The sequence below is a fragment of the Ovis canadensis genome, chromosome 4 (genome assembly GCF_042477335.2).
Source record: "Ovis canadensis isolate MfBH-ARS-UI-01 breed Bighorn chromosome 4, ARS-UI_OviCan_v2, whole genome shotgun sequence".
NCBI lineage: Eukaryota > Metazoa > Chordata > Mammalia > Artiodactyla > Bovidae > Ovis > Ovis canadensis.
Window position 1 is genome coordinate 63,134,937 of NC_091248.1, and position 20,377 is coordinate 63,155,313.

General features: G+C 40.2%; 2 protein-coding genes across 3 annotated transcripts in view; one reads left to right on the top strand and one right to left on the bottom strand.

Moving 5' to 3' along the window:
* Positions 1–14,386, top strand: part of HBP1 (HMG-box transcription factor 1) — a 30,759-nt gene extending 16,373 nt beyond the window's left edge. For both annotated transcript variants that reach the window (XM_069587906.1, XM_069587904.1), the window contains exons 6-11: positions 36–148; positions 2,261–2,417; positions 3,090–3,234; positions 9,444–9,761; positions 12,123–12,264; positions 13,339–14,386. In XM_069587906.1, the coding sequence (XP_069444007.1) occupies positions 36–148; positions 2,261–2,417; positions 3,090–3,234; positions 9,444–9,761; positions 12,123–12,264; positions 13,339–13,356 (893 nt within the window). In that variant the 3' untranslated portion in view covers positions 13,357–14,386. The remainder of the gene's footprint in view (positions 1–35; positions 149–2,260; positions 2,418–3,089; positions 3,235–9,443; positions 9,762–12,122; positions 12,265–13,338) is intronic.
* The window catches only part of COG5 (component of oligomeric golgi complex 5), a 279,231-nt gene continuing 272,489 nt past the window's right edge, over positions 13,636–20,377 (bottom strand). The window contains exon 22 of the mRNA XM_069587900.1: positions 13,636–15,405. Coding sequence (XP_069444001.1) covers positions 15,291–15,405 — 115 coding nt within the window. The 3' untranslated portion in view covers positions 13,636–15,290. The remainder of the gene's footprint in view (positions 15,406–20,377) is intronic.

Sequence of the window (20,377 nt, forward strand, 5' to 3'; positions counted from 1 at the left end):
ACATATCTAATATTTGTTTTTTATTTCAACTTTAGGCACACGACTGTGCTTTCATAAGGGAAGCAATAAGGAATGGCAGAATGTGGAAGACTTTGCTAGAACCGAAGGCTGTGATAATGAGGAAGACCTCCAGATGGGCACTCACAAGGTTGATTTAAAATTCTTTAAACTTTTCCAAGTCTTTCAAAGGGAGCACAGGTGTTTTATTAATCTACAGATGTATCCTCCACTTGCTTTATGTTACATGGCATCCTACGTTTTGGGAGGAGCTTTTGTGAATCCTCTTGGTGTGAACAACAGTGACTTGAGATCCTGTCTTGATAATGAAGCTTTCTTAGATGGGAAAAAAGTATTTCTTAGCACTTTTTACACATTGCATTTTAGGGAAAACTAAACTGGCATTAAACATAAAATGAATAAATAAACCAAAGCCTTATCTTAGGTAATCTACAAAGTGGTTAATTCCCCCGTGGATAGAGAGTTGAGTTACTTTTAAAATGACCCAATAAAATGCTGGTATTTTCTGAGTTGGTAAGCAAAGGCAGTAATGGGCAGCAGTGGATAAATACTGATGAAACTATCTTTGAAATCTTCACTTTCTCCATCTCCACTTTGGGCAGAGAAAATGGGCCTGCGAAGTGTACTTGTTTAAAAATTCCTGTTTTGACCGTGCTATCTGTTAAGTCCTTGAGAAAGATAGTCTTGATGCCTTCAGTTTTCCTTCGGCTGTAAGCACTGTATTGTAAAGTTCACTGTAGTCTTTCCTTGGGCTCTGTAGCTCTACTAAAATTGTGTCAAAGGTTACTGGTTTCATTCTGATTTAGAAATCTGCTTGGTTTGTTTGTCATTTCTGCAGCATTCTGCACAGTGGATTGTCTTCTTTTGATTTGTGTAGCATGGTACTGTCCTGATTTTCTTTCTGATGTCTTGGGTTTTTTTTTACTGTTGACTCGTCTGCCCATGATGTTGAATGTTAGATAAGGTTCTACCCCTCCTCACTCTATTTACACTTCCTCGCTGATGATAATGTTCAAAGCAATTCCTTGTGGCCCGTGGAAACTGCTCTGGTCTTGGAGTCAGGAGAGCTGTGCTCTTCTTTTTTGCTCTACCAGCAGCTATTAACATTTTCGTGACTGGCCTTGGGCAGTTTGTCTGCCCCACTGGGTGTTGGCTTCCTGTCTTATAAGATGGAATTGGATTGATTTTAAGTTCTTACAGAGCGAAGAATCAGAAGATTCTTTAATCTAGTTATTAGTATAACCAACACTGGACTGCCTTTATCTTCCCCTCCAGGCTGTTTTCCTCCTTTCTTTTAGGAGTAGTATTATCTTTTCTTAACTGCCAGATTCAAAATCTATCTTGTTTTCTTCATTCAAAACATGAAGATGACTATTTCCTTTCCTCCCTTCATATTCAGTTGATCCATTCTATTTCCTTCAAGACTTTTTATGTTTATTATTTTCTTTTATTAGTTAACTTTGATTGGATATTACAGCTAGCCATTGGCATGTCTGTCTTTGTCTTTCTGTGAATTTAAGGGTAGGGATCACGTGTTTTCAGAGCCTAGCACCTAGCATCTACTGAGCACTCAGTAAATACTGGTTGAATTTATTCAGCCCAGTTCTACCACCATTGCAGTTGTCAGATTCAAGACTGTAGTGGGTTTCTCCTGTTGAATCTTCAAATAAATTGAATACTAGAGATAGCTTTTATCTGTAGTCTTTGTCATCATCATAAAATTGAGTCATTAACAATAATACTTTCATTGACTTCCCAGATCCTTCTCAAAGGAAAGCTTGAGCACTTTGCCAGTCTTTAAGATCCCTTTACTTACTTACTTACTAACTGGGCCCTTCTTCGCAGCCTTATTTGCCCCAACTCTGAATTCATCTTGTAATTTAGCAAATACTCAGCATTCTCCAAAGAAGTTGCTAGTTAAAACTATTCCTGGTATAAGGAGAGTGCTTCTAGATTCCATTTCACATGGGAATTGAAAGCCCTCCTAATCTCCTGGAGTTAATATCTCCCTTTAAACTCCATATAGCACTATTTATTTTTACATTGAAGTACTGATTCCAGTCTGTTTTATATTGTAGTAATTTATATATTTGCCTTTCTTCACTACTGGGTTGATAGCTCCTCAGTGGCAAGAATCCCATCTTATTTTTACCTTTTCTACAAAATCTTACACACAATAGAAACATCACTCCATGTTGAACTGAACATTGCCAATTTATTTGCTCTATGCATGTATTTCCAGGGCTATGGTTCTGATGGTCTAAAGTTGTTATCACATGAAGAAAGTGTATCATTTGGTGAGTCTGTACTGAAGTTGACTTTTGATCCTGGTACAGTGGAAGATGGTTTACTTACTGTAGAGTGTAAACTGGACCACCCTTTCTATGTTAAAAATAAAGGTAGGGCTTCAATTTGAATTTGTCATAACTTTTAAAGAAAGCTTCTTAAACTTGTAGTTATGTCTTATGGCGTGATTTTTGCTGATTAAGAAAAAACTTTTGAAGGGAAATCTTCTTTCACACTAAAACTACCATAGGAAATGCCTTATAATACCTACTGATGTTTAAATCTCTTAGCAGTAATCAGGTGGAGCTCTACTTCCTGTGGGTATGAAATTGTAGATTCATGTAGGGTATACCATAATAAGCTCTCTTATTGTCTTGATATAATTTGGGGAATGAAATATTCTGGTAATTGAAATTTGGTTTAGGCCAACTATGCTTTATACCTGAGTCATATTAACACAGTATCAAATGTAATGATTCAGAGACTATTTCATGGTCTCAGTCATCATCATTTATCACTTACTATCTTATAGGTAGATGGAGTACTGATTGATAGAACTGATACATTAGTAAAATGCTGAATTAAATTAGTTTCGGAGGGCTTTTTGCATTGCTTAAATAAAATACTTGGATTATTTTGTGGCAAAGATACATGACTTGTGTTATAAATCTCTGAAATAGTAACGTTTTGTTTTTAACACTCTGAGGTGACATGTCTAAGAAATAATTTGGGTGCCTTCTTTCAGTCTCTATCCTTTATGTAATGATTGTTTGATTTAACTTTAGGTTGGTCATCATTTTATCCAAGCTTGACTGTGGTACAGCATGGCATTCCATGTTGTGAAATTCATATTGGTGATGTATGTCTACCTCCTGGACACCCCGATGCCATTAATTTTGATGATTCAGGTGTTTTTGATACATTTAAAAGGTAATAGTAAATAATTCTTTTTTTCCCTCTGTTAAAGTTAACTCTTAATCTCCCTAATGATTGCTGTTTAGGAGGTTAAACCTGTGAGAATTAAAGGACTACTTAGAAGAAGTATGTACTGTCAACCCTTGAACAGCGCAAGTGTTAGGGACAGTGACCCCACACAGTTGAAAATCCACAGATAACTTACAGCCAGCTTTTCGTGTAGGCCAATTCAACCAACCATGGACTGAGTAATGTTTACTATTGAAAAAAATAAATCCATGTTTAAGTGGACCCATGTAGTTGAAACCCATATTGTTTTAAGGGTCAACAGTATAAGAATAAATGAAAAAATACTTGGTAATTAAAATAGTAATTCTAGAGAAGTTTTACAAAGGATGAAATAATGCCATTTGGAGCAACATGGATGGATGCAATGATGATTATACTAAGTGAAGTAAGTGAAATAAGTAAGACAAATACCATATCACTTATTTGTGGAATCTTTAAAAAAAGATACAAATGAACTTATTACAAAACAGATAGACAAACTTACCTGAAAAAGTTACCTGAGGGGGATGGGGAGGGATAAATTAGTTTGGGATTAGCAGATACAAATTGTATACATATAATAGATAAACAACAAGATCCTACTGAAATAGATCAGCTTTGATAGTTTAAAAAAATTTGTTAAATCTGGCCAGTTGTTTTGAACCAGTTCATTAATCTTTTAATTGTATCCTTTTTCCTTTAGTTAACTCATTAACTCAGTGTGACCAAGGTCTTTAGTTGTATGGATTAACAATTGTGAGAATAGCAAAAAAGTTAATATTTGGAAAGACTTGAATAAAGCGATTTTTTCCTGAGATCACCTTGTTTAACAAGTTGTAGAACAGGATAAGAACCCATGTGTGCTGACACTCAAGGAGGTTGACCAACTGAATTTTTGCGGAACTTTTCTGGTTTTAGCACTGAAAGTCCTGCATCCCTGGAAACCCCTCAGTCTTGGGAAGATGGGGGCAGTTGGGTCACCCTTCTCCCAGAAGGAATGCAGAGAAAGTCTGAATATAATATCTAGGATTTTAAGACCCATTGTTTCTTTGTGATAATTAACAAATTCATAAGCATTTAAGTAGAGAATTCTGAGGAGTTTTGCTGGGCTGACAATTTTATTTCATTCAGTTTAATATAAGGTTAATATGTTTTTATTTTGAAAGCATAAGTGAGACTGTTAAAAAGGAAAAAAAGGTAACCAGCACAGGGCCTGACCCAGGCTGTATGCTCATTAAACGTCCCTACGATTGGAATCTAAATGCTGTTTGATTCTTTCATATACAGTCATCTTTGAAAAATAAGACAATGTTAAGGTCCGATACTCAGTATTCTTAGGATGTAGATTCATGATGCCTCTAATGTTTTGGTGAGAGTGTAAACTGACACAAACATTTCGGAAGATAATTTGGCTTTATTGTCACCCCCGAATGTCAGCAGTTGCATTCCTCTGCATGTACACCAGAGGGAGTGAGTGCTTGTAGGTGTGCACTAGGAGCTCTGTGAAGCCCATGACAGCGAGAGCATGGCCACAGTGTCAGTACTGATTCACTGGAAACCGGATGCGATACACTCATGCAGTGGAATTCTTCTTGTCAGTGGAAAAGAACTGAATCTTGTGTGTGCTCATTCGTGTCTGATTCTTTTGCAACCCCATGGACTGTAGCCTGTCAGGCTCCTCTCCTTGGATTTCCCAGGCAAGAATACTGGCATGGGTTGCCATTCCCTTCTCCAGGGATCTTCCCGACACAGGGATTGAACCAGATTCTTTATCACTAGTGCCACCTTAGACATACATTTTTAAACATGAATCAACTTTAGAAATGTTAAGTAAAAATTTATATATTCTTTCTATGACTCAGATGGTAAAGAATCTGCCAGCAATGTAGGAGACCCAGGTTCAGTCCCTGGGTCAGGAAGATCCCCTGGAGAAGGAGATGACAATCCACTCCAGTATTCTTGCCTGGAAAATCTCATGGATAGGAGGCTGGCTGGCTACTATCCATGGGGTCACAAAGAGTTGGACACGACTAAGTGACTAACACACGTTGTATGTAAAATATACATTATACAGTTAGGGATCCTCAAGTTAACCCCCAGGTTCGGTGTCTTACTGGGAGGACTCACAGGATTCAGTACTGAGTCACATGTATAGCTATGATTTCTTACAGTGAAGGGGGATATGAAGCAAAATTGTGAAAAGAAAAGGCGTGGGCTTAAGTCTTGTGAAGCCCGATTTCCAGGAGTCCTCTCCCTGTGGAGTCACACAGGACAGGCTTATTTCCCTTAGCAGGGAGTTGTGACAACACATAGGAATTGTCATCTGCCAGGACGCTTATTAGACATGCAACACTAGAGGTTTTATTGGGAGCTGGGTGCACAGGCTCTCTGCCTGGCATGTACCAAAAGCTTCCTGAGCGAAAGCAGGTGTGTAGGGTAAACAGTATTTTCAGTAACCACAGTTTAGGAACATTGAGCCACTTTACCAGTTGTGGGAATGAGGGGAACCCTCTTGAAATCCTAATTCCAAATGCTAGTCATTGCCAGCCTGTAAGTAACCATTTGAAAGGACAGCAAGCCTGTGATGTTCTTTATTCTGCACAATTAAACATTCTAAGTAATATAACATGTTAATATAGTTGCCGTTTTAACAGTGTTGTTATAGTTTTATCATTTATGAATTTATTTTATAATAAAATTACTGGAAGGGGGAATGATAAACATTTCAGGAGTGGTTATCTCTGGGTGTGGCCAATGTAGAACTTCAGTAATATTAGAAATATCCTATTTATTTGTTTTTTTAAGTTTTATTATATATACATATATTCTTTTACACATGGCTTATCACAGTGTATTGAGTATAGTTCCCTGTGCTGTACAGTAGGACCTTGCTGTTTATCCATTCTGTATATAATAATTTTTGCATTTCCTAATTCCCAGTCCTTCCCTCCCACACCCTTCCTCCCCCTTGGCAAGTCTGTTCTGTTTTGGCCATGCCATCTGGCTTGCAGGATCTTAGTGCCCACCCAGGCTTTAGGCAGTGAAATCACAGAGTCCTAAGTGCTGGATCGCCAAGGAATTCCATGTGTTGTATTTTAGATTCGACTTAACTCTCTTATGCAGATGCAAGCCTCAGTGCTTTAGCTGTAAAATGGATGTAATAACACCACCTAACTGTACTCCTTGTTGTGAAGACTAGAATTTATAGTACCCAGCTAGACATTGCTGGCAACACGATAGGTGCTTTGGGGTCATGCTTGCTGGAGAAGGGCATGTGAGGCGACGTCAGCTTGCAGAGGACCAGAAGTCGGCAATAAACTGATGAGCTCTTAAACACAGTTTGTGGCTGTACTGTAGAAAGGAAGCTTCCAAGTGAGAATCTGATTTGAAGAAGCCCATTTGAGACAATTGGGCATTGAGGCCAATCTTCTAGGCATCCCTGGGCAGGTTTAGGGATAGTAACTTTACCAATCTAGGCTACTTTGTCCATAAAAATTGGTCCTTCACTTGAGTACCTGTGAGCTTGCCTGTCTTACATAGTCTGTTCTTCCAGCTATGCCACATTGCATAGCATGTATTCTCTTCATTTTAGAGATGAGTAAACAGGCTACAGGATTACCTGCCCAAGGCTGTATTATTGGTAAGTGGCAGAGATGGGCTTTGAACCCAGTTTCTACGTTCTCCAGATTTGTTTCTTTTACCCTCTTGGTCAGTCATCAGACATTTTGAGCACCTAGAATGTGCTGGAATTGGGGATTTTAAAATCAGTTAAAACATAAGCTTGCCTCTCTGCTTCCAGTCTAAAGAAAGAAGTGATGAGTGAGTCCATGTGTATGGGGTGTGATGTGCTGGTTGAGAGGCAGTGTAGTCCAGTAGCACCTTGGTTCTGGAGCTGACTGCCAGGATTCAGGTCCTGGCTTTGTGATAATTTGCTGTGGAAATTGGGATAAGCTAATTTTTCAATTTTTCTGTGGGTCTTTGAAAAAAGAAAAAACAAGCGGTAGAAGGGTTAAGTGAGTTAATTTTTGTGATTTGCTTAATATACACTACAATATTGTAGAGTTTTTCTTTAAGAGTGATAGACAATGATGGTGGGAAAGGGGGTGTTGTAAGCTTGAGGAATGGTATGTAGAAAAAGTGAGGTGTGAAATAAAAGCATATTTTAGGAACTGCAGATTGTGAAGGCAGTGAATGTTCAATATAGCAAAAAAATTAAACTTTTTAAAGATTGATTTTATGTGATATTGTAATGCTGTGGTCATGGCAAAATCTGAATTCTGTGATTGAATATTTCAAACTACAGATTTTACCCATAGTGGAAATGGATGGTTGGTTGTACCACTAGATGGTGGTATTTTCAAATTTCAGTAGTCAGTTAGCTTACCCTATTTTTAAATCTCTTGGTATTTCAAATTGTAATTAAATATTTTCCTTCAGTTAGGGATTTGATACCTGGGATGGGAAGATTGCCCTGAAGGGAGGGCATGGCAACCCACTCCAGTATTCTTGCCTGGAGGATGGTGAGCTACAGTCCATGGCATCCCTAAGAATCGAACATGACTGAAGCAGCTTAGCACACAAGCACAGTAGAGATTAATAATTTTGTGTCAGGTTCATTTACAGTAGTTAGGTTTGCTGTTTTTTTAAATTACATATGGGAGGGGATTGAGGTAGCAAAAATTATTTCTCTGGCTTAATACTGATTGCTAAGCATTTACTGGATGGTTTTGGAGTCATACTTCTTCAAGTACACTTATTTCATGTAATACCTTTTATTTCCTTAATATATTTTATTGAGGTGGAGTTGATTTATAATGTTTCAGGTACCCAGCAAAGTGATCGAGTTATACACTTATTTTTGAGATTATTTTCCATTATAGGTTATTACAAGATACTGACTAGTTCCCTGCGCTATACAGTAAACCTTTGTTGCTTGTTGTGATACCTTTTAAAACAGATGTTGTGATAATTGGTAAAAGTCATTTTTATTGTGTGCAGTGAATGGTGTGGACCCCACTCATGTAGCTCTCCGTATGTGTCTAGAATCATCTGTAATCTCATATTGTTTACCTGTAGGCAGATACTATTCCTGTAGCTCATATCAAACTGTTGATGTATTGCTAGAATTTATGTTTTCAGGCGGAGAGAGAGTTGGGTTTAGAGTAAAAGATTTTCTGCTAAGATTAAAAATGTAAGCGGAAAGTTAAAAAAATTTACACAGTTGGAACAAGAGAGCTCTTTTAATAGGTTATCTTTAGGCTGTGGTCCTCATTATCTCTAATTTTCAGACAGTGTTTTCAGTAAGTCTGATGATTATTCACCTTGAGGTTTGCCAACAATGGTACAGAGTATTATGATATTGCTGAGGCAACCTGGGGCTTTGGAGATGGACAAACATGAGGATTGAGAGCTAATAGCTGTGAGGCTGTGGGTGAATGATACTTTACCTTTTTTAGCCTGTTTCTTCATATAGAGAGGATAATAATCAACAAGCAAGATAATTGAGAAAGTAAGATAATATAGAGAACTTATTTTGATACCTGTATAAACTGAATATAGCAGACGAAATATAGTCTTTCTGACAAGTGTGGGTGTTTAAATTTTAGGCTGTGTTATGTGGATCGCCTTTAGGGGAGATGTATGCATGTATGACTGCTTGTACCTAAACAAATGATCGGGCTACTGTGCATTTTAAGTTCCTTCAGCTACATTTAACCAATTCTCCCTGTCTTTAGCCAACATCTTACCTTCTGTAGCAGTTAGTCCTTAGGTCTGGTATGTATGCCTGCTACTGTTTAAATGTTTTTAGTTTCAGGTTTCTGTAGCTCAACAAAACAGTTTATCAGATTTGTCCAAAAATAAATCTAAAGTAGGAATAAGTGAGTTGTATGGGGTCTTAATGTGGATTATTAGAAATTCCTTTGGGGTGGGGAGGGGTGAAGTACTTTAAAAAAGAAAACTTTGTATTCTCAAGATTAAAAAAACTAATTTTAGTAAATGCACACATAAGCTTTCATGTTACAACCAACTGTCAAAGGTGAAGTTGTTAAAGTAGTGTTGGTAGTATTTAAGGTAAAATACACAGAAGTTTCCAATCAGATCTTAAGGATACTTCTTTTTTAATCCTGTTTTTACAAATCAGATAATTGTACTGAATTAAACTTATTTATTTATAGCTATGACTTCACGCCTATGGATTCTTCTGCCGTTTACGTGCTAAGTAGTATGGCTCGTCAGCGTCGTGCGTCTTTGTCTTGTGGAGGACCTGGAGGTCAAGACTTTGAAAGATCTGGATTCAGTAAAAACTGTGGCTCACCGGGATCATCACAGCTCTCTTCCAGTTCTTTGTATGCTAAAGCTGTCAAAACCCACAGCTCAGGGACTGTGAGTGCCACTTCTCCTAACAAGTGCAAAAGACCAATGAATGCCTTCATGCTTTTTGCCAAAAAATACAGAGTTGAATATACTCAGATGTATCCAGGGAAAGATAACAGGTAAAAATAGTGATGATTCTGACTGTGATAATTTGAATAATACTTCTGTGGGGTTCACAGGAACTGCGATAATTAAATCAACTTATTCTTCAGTAGCTTTCATTATTGAATTCTGTTGTCCAGGTTGGCTTTAAAGTAAAAGTTAAGACAGATAATTAGGTTACCTAAGAGGTAAAGGTCTGCCATCTAAAATAATATTAAATGTCACTTGCCTGTTAGAGGACTTAAGTTTTAACAGCTGTTCCACTTTTATAGGAAAGACTAGCACCTTCTTTTGTCAGACCTCAAGGAGGTACTGTACAGTGGATGTGCAGGCGTTGGCAGTTTCTAATGAGTGCCAGATTTGCCAAAAGACTGAACGTAGAGGCGTCCTCAGTCGAGCTCAGGAATAAAAGTTAATGCTAGTCCTTCCTGCTGTTTGCTCGTACCCTTACCTCATCTTGGAATCCTCTACTATTCACTTCCTCAAACCAAGTTCTCCACGAATTATCTTTCCCATTCTTCCTAGTTCCCTTACCCATATTAGTATTATGAGAAAAGTCAAATGATTATGCACATAGAATAATTCAGCTTTGAATCAGGTTTGAATGACTCATCTCTTTTTATATACGTATATTTGAGATGCTACTGACATATTACATACTGAGTTTCAGGTGTATAGCATAATGCTTTGCTATTTGTATATAATGATAGCAACAGTAAGCCTTGGAGAAGGAAATGGCAACCCATTCCAGTACTCGTGCCTGGAAGATTCCACGGACTGAGGAGCCTGGTAGGCTACAGTCCATGGGGTCACAAAGAGTCGGACATGACTGAGTGACTTCATACTTCAACAATAAGTCTAATTAATATACATCACCATGATTAGGGATTTTTTTTCTTGTGATGAGATCTTTTAAGATCAGCTTTCTTAGCAGTTTTCAAATACACCGCAGTATTTATTACTCACTGTGCTCACCCTTCTGTACATTACAGCCGATCACTTACTTTATATCTGGAAGTTTGTACCTGTTCACCAGCTTCACCCATTTTGCCCATCCCCAATATTTTTATTTTTATCAAAAAGAGAAGCTTCTTTTACCAAATGTATCTGTGTTGGGAATTGATACATATGTGAATGCTTTGTAATCAAATACATGTATCAACCATTATATGGTACCTTTAACCCAGAGACTATAAAAACTGGTTTTTATTTTAATCAAAGATGCAGTGATTAATTGCATCAGCTTATTATATTAAAAAATAACATACATTTATAACATTTTAAATTTCAAGGAGTAGAGCATCTGTGGTGACTGTTTTTCTAAAGCTTAGAGGCCAGTTTTTTAGCCTCCATATCAGCCATTGTGAAATCTTCTGTATGTACTGCACACAGTCATTGCAGACTTTTTCATGTTGAGTGTCATGAAATTGAGAGTTAACTAAGGGTTAAGCTCTTCACAGAAGGAAAACAGTTATGTCTGCTTGTTCTGGATGTGACTATTTTAGTAGGTTTGGGAGCAGATTAGTAAATGAAATTAAAGTATTAGTCGCTCAGTTGTGTCCCACTCTTCGCGACCCCATTTACGAGACTCCTCTGTCCATGAGAGTCTCCGGGCGAGAATACTGGAGTGGGCTGCCATTCCCTTCTCCAGGGGTTCTTCCCCACCCAGAGACTGGACCTGGGTCTCCTGCATTGCAGGCAGATCCGTTACCATTTGAGCTACCAGCGAAGCCCTTCGATTCGTAAATAGGAAACAGCTTCAGATTTCAATCCTGATGTCTTACCAGTCTGAATTGTCCTCCTTGAATTTATCCATTTTAAAGTACAGATGATGCCTAAGGCTTATGTGGTGGTGTCTTTAGGAGATAAGCAGTAAGTACATAGTTAATGCCATTCTATTTTCTTTATGGTTGCGTGAAAGAAAAAAGACTACTTGATGGGTTATGGGCACAAAGAAAAAGAAGAGCTTTTAATACAAGGTGAATACTCCATGCAGCTGATATTCTGCCTTAATATCTCAAACAGTTTTGAAAAACTGATGAACCCAATGATAATTTAAACTGTTTCTCTGAATACTTTTTTTCTTCTTCAAATCAAAGCTGTGTAAGATACCCAGTTTTTAGCCGTTTTAGATATTCTCTGACAATTTGAAATATTGGTCCTACTCCAGGAGGCTTTAATTGCCAAGATAATGATGAATGGACCATATGACTTAGGATTTTACTGGAAATGACTACTATAGTCTTGACTTTTCCTATTCTCTGTGTTGGACAAGATTTTTGTTTTTCAACTTTGTGTTTCTTCCTGAAGTAGGAGCACTTGACATGAGTTTTTGAAAAATTCTTGCCTTCAGCATTGTGTAAATGTTTCTTTTATAGAGCCATAAGTGTGATCCTTGGTGACAGGTGGAAGAAAATGAAGAATGAGGAGAGGAGGATGTATACATTAGAAGCAAAGGCTTTGGCTGAAGAACAAAAACGTTTAAATCCTGACTGTTGGAAAAGGAAAAGAACCAATTCAGTATGTTTCAAAAAGTAGTTCCTTAAAGTGATCTTGACTTAACTCCAAAACTCTACTATCATATTAGAGCATTTGTTAGAACCTTTAAAAGGGTGTTGAAGCTGTTTCTCAGCCTTTTTACCTTTCAAAGCCTCATAATGTTGTCCATCATCATGTAAGGTAGGCTTCCTTTCATCATTAGTGCCATTTACTTTAGCATGGAAAGTAGAAATGTTTGGTGGAGATGCTGAAGTGGAAAGATTTGGAATGTATTTCTAGTTGGGTTAAAAGATAAGGATTATTAACTCATTAATATCACACAGCAGAAAAATTTTCTAATTTGGGGTGGTATGTCTCAACAGCTTTTCTTAGTTGGTGATGGGTAAGGACGGTGGAGGTAGAGATAAGTTAACCAACTTTCACGGGGACTTCTGACATTTGCCCAGAATTTCTAGGTTAAAAAATCTCAGGATGGAGAAGAAATAGAAAATTGGGAAGGCTAGTAAACAAGTTCGCACCATAATAATGCTGTATTGGACAGACTTGATTCTTAGAACTTCTCCATTACTAGACTGGCATTTTTTTAAGTTGTGTTTTTGATTAATTACAAGAAAACTTCACATGATAGAATGAGCTTAATTTGAAATTTCACTAAAAGGGACGACAGTATTTTGCAGCAGGAGTGCTGGCCAAGGATGTTCTAATTCACCCCGTGTATTTGTCCGTTTCTGTTATAGTAACACGTCGTTCACATCCACTTAAGAATTTCTTTATAAAAAGTAGTCAGATTCCAATATAAGAATATGACTGGACTGGGTTTTTTTAAGTTATTACCTTAGGATTCCATGTGGTAGAACTTTGCCTGGATCCCCTTTCATTTCTGCTCATCCTAGTCCATCTCTCTCATCTCATTTTCCTAAATTTTCTGGTTGCTTGGACCACTGGGTATTAGCCAACTTTAAAAAATGTACCACTTTTGAGAAAGCAATCTTTTTTAGTAGTATTGTTACTAATACATTACCCATCTTAGCTTTCATTTGTAAAATTATGTATTGATTTGTAAGCATTCACTGAGTTTTAATTTTATCTCCACAGGGCTCACAGCAACATTAAACCGGATGCTTGACTGTTGATGGAAAGATTTAAGATGAAGGTCTCACCATTTGTCCTGAATCCGTGTGACCATAAGATACCGATAGCATTGAGTCTTGAAATGATTTAATAATGAGTGAGGATTTGCTTTCTCCATTAGAGCATTAAGTAAGCTAAAACTATCAACATTGTAAACCAAATTGCCTTATTTTTCTTCCAAACTTCATATATGTCTATCAGGTAATATAGGCTTGAAAATTGATATCCTGTGGTGCTAAAGTACAGTAGAAAAGAGAGGAGAAGTGTATACATGTTTTATTTTAAATTGTACAAAAGGGGAATTTAAAAATATGTAACTGCTGTTTATACATTGGCTCCTTACTGCTTATTAATCTGTATTGTACACATAATGGGGTGAAGCAGAAGCCGGGAGCTGGCCTTCCTTGAACAGCCACCACATGGCTCAGCATCTGTGCCAAACATGGGGGCTCCTAGTCTGGCCAGTGCCAAGAGGTTGCCAGGACACAGGGCCGGTGGATGGTGCCAGTGCCAGCCTATGAGCCACCTGCCACGGCTCCCGAGCTGAGTTGGACACACTGGGCGGCGCCCACCCTCGACTTCAGTGGAGACCCAGCCCAGGCCAAGGTAAAGTTAGTTAATAGCATTGGGATATAGTCACTGTAATGGTGCTGTTAACAGTTGACACCATTGTATTTTTCACTCTGTGTCCTATATCTCCTCAGCCACGTATCTTAATACCGTTTTTGTCATCGTGTCTATGGTGGGGGCGGACTTTGCACTCAAGCGGTGCCACACTTGCACTTTACTTTCCTCCAGCTGTCTACAACGAGAGCAAACACAACGGCAGCAGAGCTGCGTCTGCTCTGAGCTACAATCATGGCTTTTCGTGTTACTCACCAAGTGGTGTTTCTGGTTAGGAATCACAGCTATAAAATTGATTTCAGTTCATTACACTTCTTCATGATGTTGCCCCTAAATTTTGCACACTATATTCTTGTATATTATTTCAAATAAAATGAAAAAAATTGTTTATCTCTGACTTCTCATTTATCCTGATGGAACTTTATGAATGAGTCATCCAAATAATAGGTTCAGGAAATGGAAAATATTTTTACAAGTGGCTTGTGGGATTTTAAACTTTAAAATGTTAATGACAAGGCAAGGGCAATAGAAAGAAGGACCCAGATTACTATTTATAAGACTCCTTTCAGAGTAAAAGCTAATTTTTAGCTTGGCATCTCTGTTATAAAGTAGAACAGCCCCCAAAGTCTGCTGTTAATAAAGTGACACACAAAGTACGAAGACAGCCTTGCTCTATTAGTGAAGATGCAGTAAGATGCGGTTAAACAACATTGAACTTCGGATATGCTTCGGGATATGCCAGTGGTTGCCAAACTTGCACATTGGAAACATTTTATTAAAAAAAAATAGTAATGCCTGCTTCCTACCCCCATACTTATTAATATGGAGTACAAATTGGGCATCAGGATTATTTAAAGCTACCGGTGATTCTAATGTGCAGCCAAATAATGGAAGCTACTGGGTTAACTCCTTACCCAGCAAGAAAGGATGCTGGCTGGGGAGAAGCAGCGTATTTGCTATAGAACTTGACCCCGTCCCTTAAGCTGTGGGGACTCTGTGATGGGAAAGAAGTTTTAGATAGCTTCATAGAAAAACCCAATGGGAGAGAAGAGTTTGGTATCTTTTTGGAAAAATAAGCTCTGCAGAGTTTCAAGGTGGTGGTGAATCTATTTTGACATTTTATGGTACTTAAGGTAGAAGTACTTAAGAGGTAAACAGAAGAGGTCAACAGGGAAATACAGAAAAGTCATTTAGATTCATGAAACAGTAGATGGTAGCCATCTTTTAGAGTATGTATTTGCCACCCCTGGATGGGTTAGCACAAAATGGAGATTAAGAAATAGTTCACATTCTTACTGAAGAGCAGACATAGCTTTCTGAAGCAGCTGAACCATTATGGGATAAACCGGTGCAAACTCTTTGCCTTCTCTGCTTCTTACTGATTGAACATAAGCTTCCAGAGCACCCCTGAAAACCAAAGGGAAACGGTGTCAGAAGGCGTGCAGATGGAACAGCAGCCTAGAGGGTGCCAGCGCTTGAGAGCAGCTCGTTCCTGCTTTGCTCCGTCAGCGGATGGCCCTCGAAACTTGTCAGTAGGGTTCCTGTGGCCCAGGTGCAGAGCTGTGCAGTTTTCAACCCGCACTGCACGTAGTGGTCTCATCACACAGTCCCGGCGCTCTGGCAGCTAAGATTGTTTCCCTTTCCTATTGCAGAGACTTCTGCAGAGCCAAGTGCAGGCTGTGTCGGCACAGAGCTCACAAGGGGGCGCCCCGCTCCGCAGAGGGGACTGCCCTGGCGGGGCAGGGCCCTCACTGCACGTTAATGCTGCAGGGGCTTTATACTCCCCTTACTTGAATGTGAACCCACAAGTAGGGTAAACTTCGTAGGCTCCAGTTGTTGGCAGATTGTGATAAGACAGCCTGAATTTAGCGATAGGTATGATCAATGTTCTCAATTAGTTAGATCGGGGGTCTCCAAACTATAGCACAGATCAAGTCCAGCCCTATGCTTGTTCATTTATGCATACTTTTAATTATTGGTCTACCTATGTTCCAAGTAAAACAATCAAATTTTTGTTATAATCATGAAATCACACACTCCGGAGCATTTCCACAGCTATCACAGCTCACATTACTGTTTCAAGTCTCAGCTCATACGCAATTCTTACCTGTATTATTTGCTGCCAAACACTGAAAAACATAGTCCTCTGTCAGGTTTGGTCATTATTTTCATTCAACTACACGGACTATATTTGATGGGAGTGTAGCCAGTTCAGTGCTCAGGCCATAGCACCCCTCAACCTTGCTACCCACTGGCAGGGTTTTATATGGAACTGAATCTCTTAATTTCCTGTCCTGACCTCACTCCTCATCTCTGCCTACTGGACATCTTTATGTGATTCCTTCCAGGATTCCCTCAGACTCACCTGTCAGAAACCTAGGGCCACCCAAACCCACAAGATGTACACCACCAAGAGGGAACCCAGTGTAAGCTATGGACTCCAGGTGACAGTGTGTCAGTGTAGACATGAAGGCCACTCTGGAGGAGGGGTGCTGGTAGTGGAGGAGGCTCTGCATGTAGGGGTAGGGGGCATATGGGAAAAATACCTGTACCTTCTCAAATTGGCTGTGAACCTGAACCTGCTCTAAAAAATAAAATAACCATAAAAAGAGAAAGACAAACCTCTGGTAAAAAACCTACATGAAGAGTAGTATTTGCCCCCTTACTATTTCAGTAAAGTGACCATCATCTCCCCAGTCTATGTCTAAAACTGTGTAAGTCCTGCACGTAACCAGTTTTCAGGTCCTGTTAATTTACCCTACATATTGCCACCTTACCTGCCTCCTGAGAAACCTGTATGCAGGTCAAGAAGCAACAGAGCTGGACACGAACAAAGGACTGGTTCAGAATTGGGAAAGGAGTATGTCAAAAGCTGTATAGTCACCCTGCTTATTTAACTGATAGCCAGAGTACATTATGCAAAATGATAGGCTACATGAATCACAAGCTGGAAGCAAGATTGCCATGAAAAATAACAATCTCAGACATGCAGATGATGCCACTCTAATGGCAGAAAGCAAAGAGGAACTAAAGAGCTTCTTGATGAAAGAGGAGAGTGAAAAAGATGGATTAAAACTCAACATTCAACACATTAAAATCACAGCATCCAGTCCCATCACTTCATGGCAAACAGATGGGGAAAAAGTGGGAACTGGCAGATTTTATTTTCTTGGTCTCCAAAATCACTGTGGACGGTGACAGCAGCCACAAAATTTAAGACGCTTGCTCCTTGGAAGGAAATCTATGACAAACCTAGATGTATTAAAAAGCACAGCCATCACTTGCCCAAAAAAGGTCTGTATAGTCAAAGCTATGGCTTTTCCAGTAGTCATGTAAAGATGTGAGAGTTGGACCATAAAGAAGGCTGAGCACCCAAGAACTGATGCTTTCAAATTGTGCTGGAGATCAAACCAGTCAATCCTAAAGGAAATCAACCCTCAGTATTCATTGGAAGGACTGATGCTGAAGCTGAAGCTCCAATACTTTGGCCACCAGATGCGAACAGCCCACTCATTGTAAAAGACCCTGATGCTGGGAAAGACTGAAGGCAGGAGGAGAAGGGGCAACAGAGGATGAGATGGTTGGATGGCATCACTGACCCAATGGACAGGAGTTTGAGTGAACTCAGGGAGATCGTGAAGGGCAGAGGAGCCTGGTGTGCCACAGCTGATGGGGAAACAAGAGTAGGACATGACCTAATAACTGAACAACATATTACCACATGTGGTCCCTCCTTCCACCTTTGCTTCAGTCTGAATCCTGCCATTTTGTGCCCTAATACTGGCGCAGCCTTGGTGGTGGTGGTCACCCCAGTGCCATCAGCCCTGCGCTAGGGGACCTGCCACACCATAGCCAGCGCGGCCACCTGTGGTCCACCTCCTGCCGTGCCCTCCTGCCCCTGGGACAGTGTCTACGTTCACAACTCCACTGAACACGTTTCACTGCCAACCTTTCCCAACTGTGTCACTGCTGGGTCCCAGCCTCTGCTGTACCTAAAAAGACCCTCAAATCATTCATTTCTGCTGTCTGTGTTACCGACACAGGCAGAGCCCAACCCCTATGCTCACCCATTGAGAGACTGGGGTGCCTGTGCAAATACTCTAAAATAAAGTCAAGCTCCAATAAAAGGCCTGTTTCCCTTTGTCCACACCATCTCATTGTTAGTGAGAGCCAGTCTTTAAGTTAGTGAGAGCCTTCCTTGGGACCAGCTGTCCTTATCTTTGGAATGCCAACATGCAACCCCCCACCCCGCCCCACTTCTTGTAGAGCTTTTACTTAGGACCAGCTCAAGTGCCTTGTTTCTGATAAAGCCTTTCCTGGCTCCAGTGTTCTTGCCTGGAGAATCCCAGGGATGGGGGAGCCTGGTGGGCTGCTGTCTATGGGATCACACAGAGTCAGATGCGACTGAAGTGACTTAGCAGTTCCTGACTCCAGGCAGCACAAAACAAACCACCCTGGAGTCACAAGAAGTAGAAAAGTCTAGAACTTCTGCGCCAATAGCACAGCTTAGCAGGACCCCAGCATTTGGGGATGGATCTCTGAAAGCCGGCTTCATACTTCACCACTCACAATAAAGTAATCAACCCAGAAACCAGCAGGGCAGGGGCTGGGGGTGGGGGGTGTGGAAGCCTGGCAGGCACAGCTGTGGACCTCCCTGGTGGCCCAGTGGTTAAAAATCTATCGGCCAACGCAGATGTGGGTTCCATCTCTGATTTGGGAGGATCCCACATGCTGCAGGGCAACCAAGCTGTGTGCCACAGCTACTGAGTGTGCACTCTACAGCCCGCGGCATTGAGAAGCCCAGGCACCGCAGCTAGAGGGCAGCCCCTGCTCGCCGCAACTCGAGAAAGCCCATGCACAGCAATAAAGACCCAGCCCCCACCATAAATAAGTATTTTTTAAAAAGCACAGCTGGTACATTAGGCTCTGCCTCCCGACCAAGCTGTGTGATCTAGACTGTGTCTTGACCTGTCCATAGGCAAAGTGGGAAGATACCCATAAGTTTTAGTTAGAATTAAAGGCTTGCCCTGTGAGGCACCTGGCTCTCCTAGGTACACCTCTGCACCTATGAAGCCCTCCAACACAGTTTTCCCACTGCACCTCTGCATTGGGAGCTCAGAGTCTTAGCCACTGGACCACCAGGGAGGTCCCCTCACTGCACTCCTGATGGCCTCGGATTCTCTATGTAAAGGGCAGGTCTTTACCCTTCTGCCCGCAGGATCACACTGCAGTGCAAGGACCTCTGTGCTGGGTAGTTTCACTCTTATGATTAACAACTGTTTCATGCATGAATGTAGCCCCAGGACTAGTGCTTGACAAATGCACAGTGAATGAATTTTAAAAATGAATCAGATACAGGAAGATAGGACATATCTTGATATGATGAAAAGAACAAAAGCGCTGAAAAAAGTAAGTAAAAGAGAAGCATGAGTGTAGGGGATCTGCAAAAGTACATGCGCGCAAAATGAAATCTAATGAATGCCCTTAGAGAGCAATGTTCTGCGAGATGCCTTATTCACGTCAAGGCTGAGGCTTAAACGAAGCCGTTTCTCTGTGAGGAGAACGTGCTTCTTTTAGTGATACTATTCCAGTTGCCATGGCATCCCAGGCACTCAGCCCACTCCCACCGGGCAGGCCCTGCAGACTCACACACAGCAGAGAAACCCCTAAGGGCCCACTGTCTGAGACGATCGATGGTGTGGATGTATCAGTCTAAGAAATCAGAGCACTGAAATTCACAGACTGTCATCATTCTGCAGTGAATGGGTTAGAGGGTTAGAGTCATTTTATCTAATATTTAGACAAAAATCCATGTAGCAGTTTTGTCTGCTTTAAAACGGTGAGACATTACATAAAACCACACAGTATGTGGAAGAACAGAAATCAGTGTGGTTAGTGCTTTTGGTTTTGTTCATCAAAAACACTATGAGAACTATGGAGAGAAAAAGGATTAAAGCTGCCCTCCCACATAAAATCAGAGCAAGAGTTTCAAGTAATTATTATATTACTTCATTTGCCTGAGCAAAAAACATCAGCTTTCTTGGAAATTGGGCCAAACATTATGTAAGACTCTCAACTCTGATTTGTATCCAAAATAGGAAGATTATTAAACTTATCCTTATTGAAGAAAAAGCACAGGAATTCTGCAAACATTTAGCAGAGGAAGGGGTGGTGTTGACAACACTGCATTGTGATATACGTGGAGATTTTTATAGAAACCAAACTGATTTTTGTCAGCCATGAAATATCAGTGTGCTTAATACTAAAACACATAAATGACTTAAAAAACTACCTGTGCCTTCACAGGCTCTCCCCTGGCTCCGTCCACCCCAGGATCTCATCTTAGGCACCCAGTTCCCAGAATGGGTAGGGATCTCGT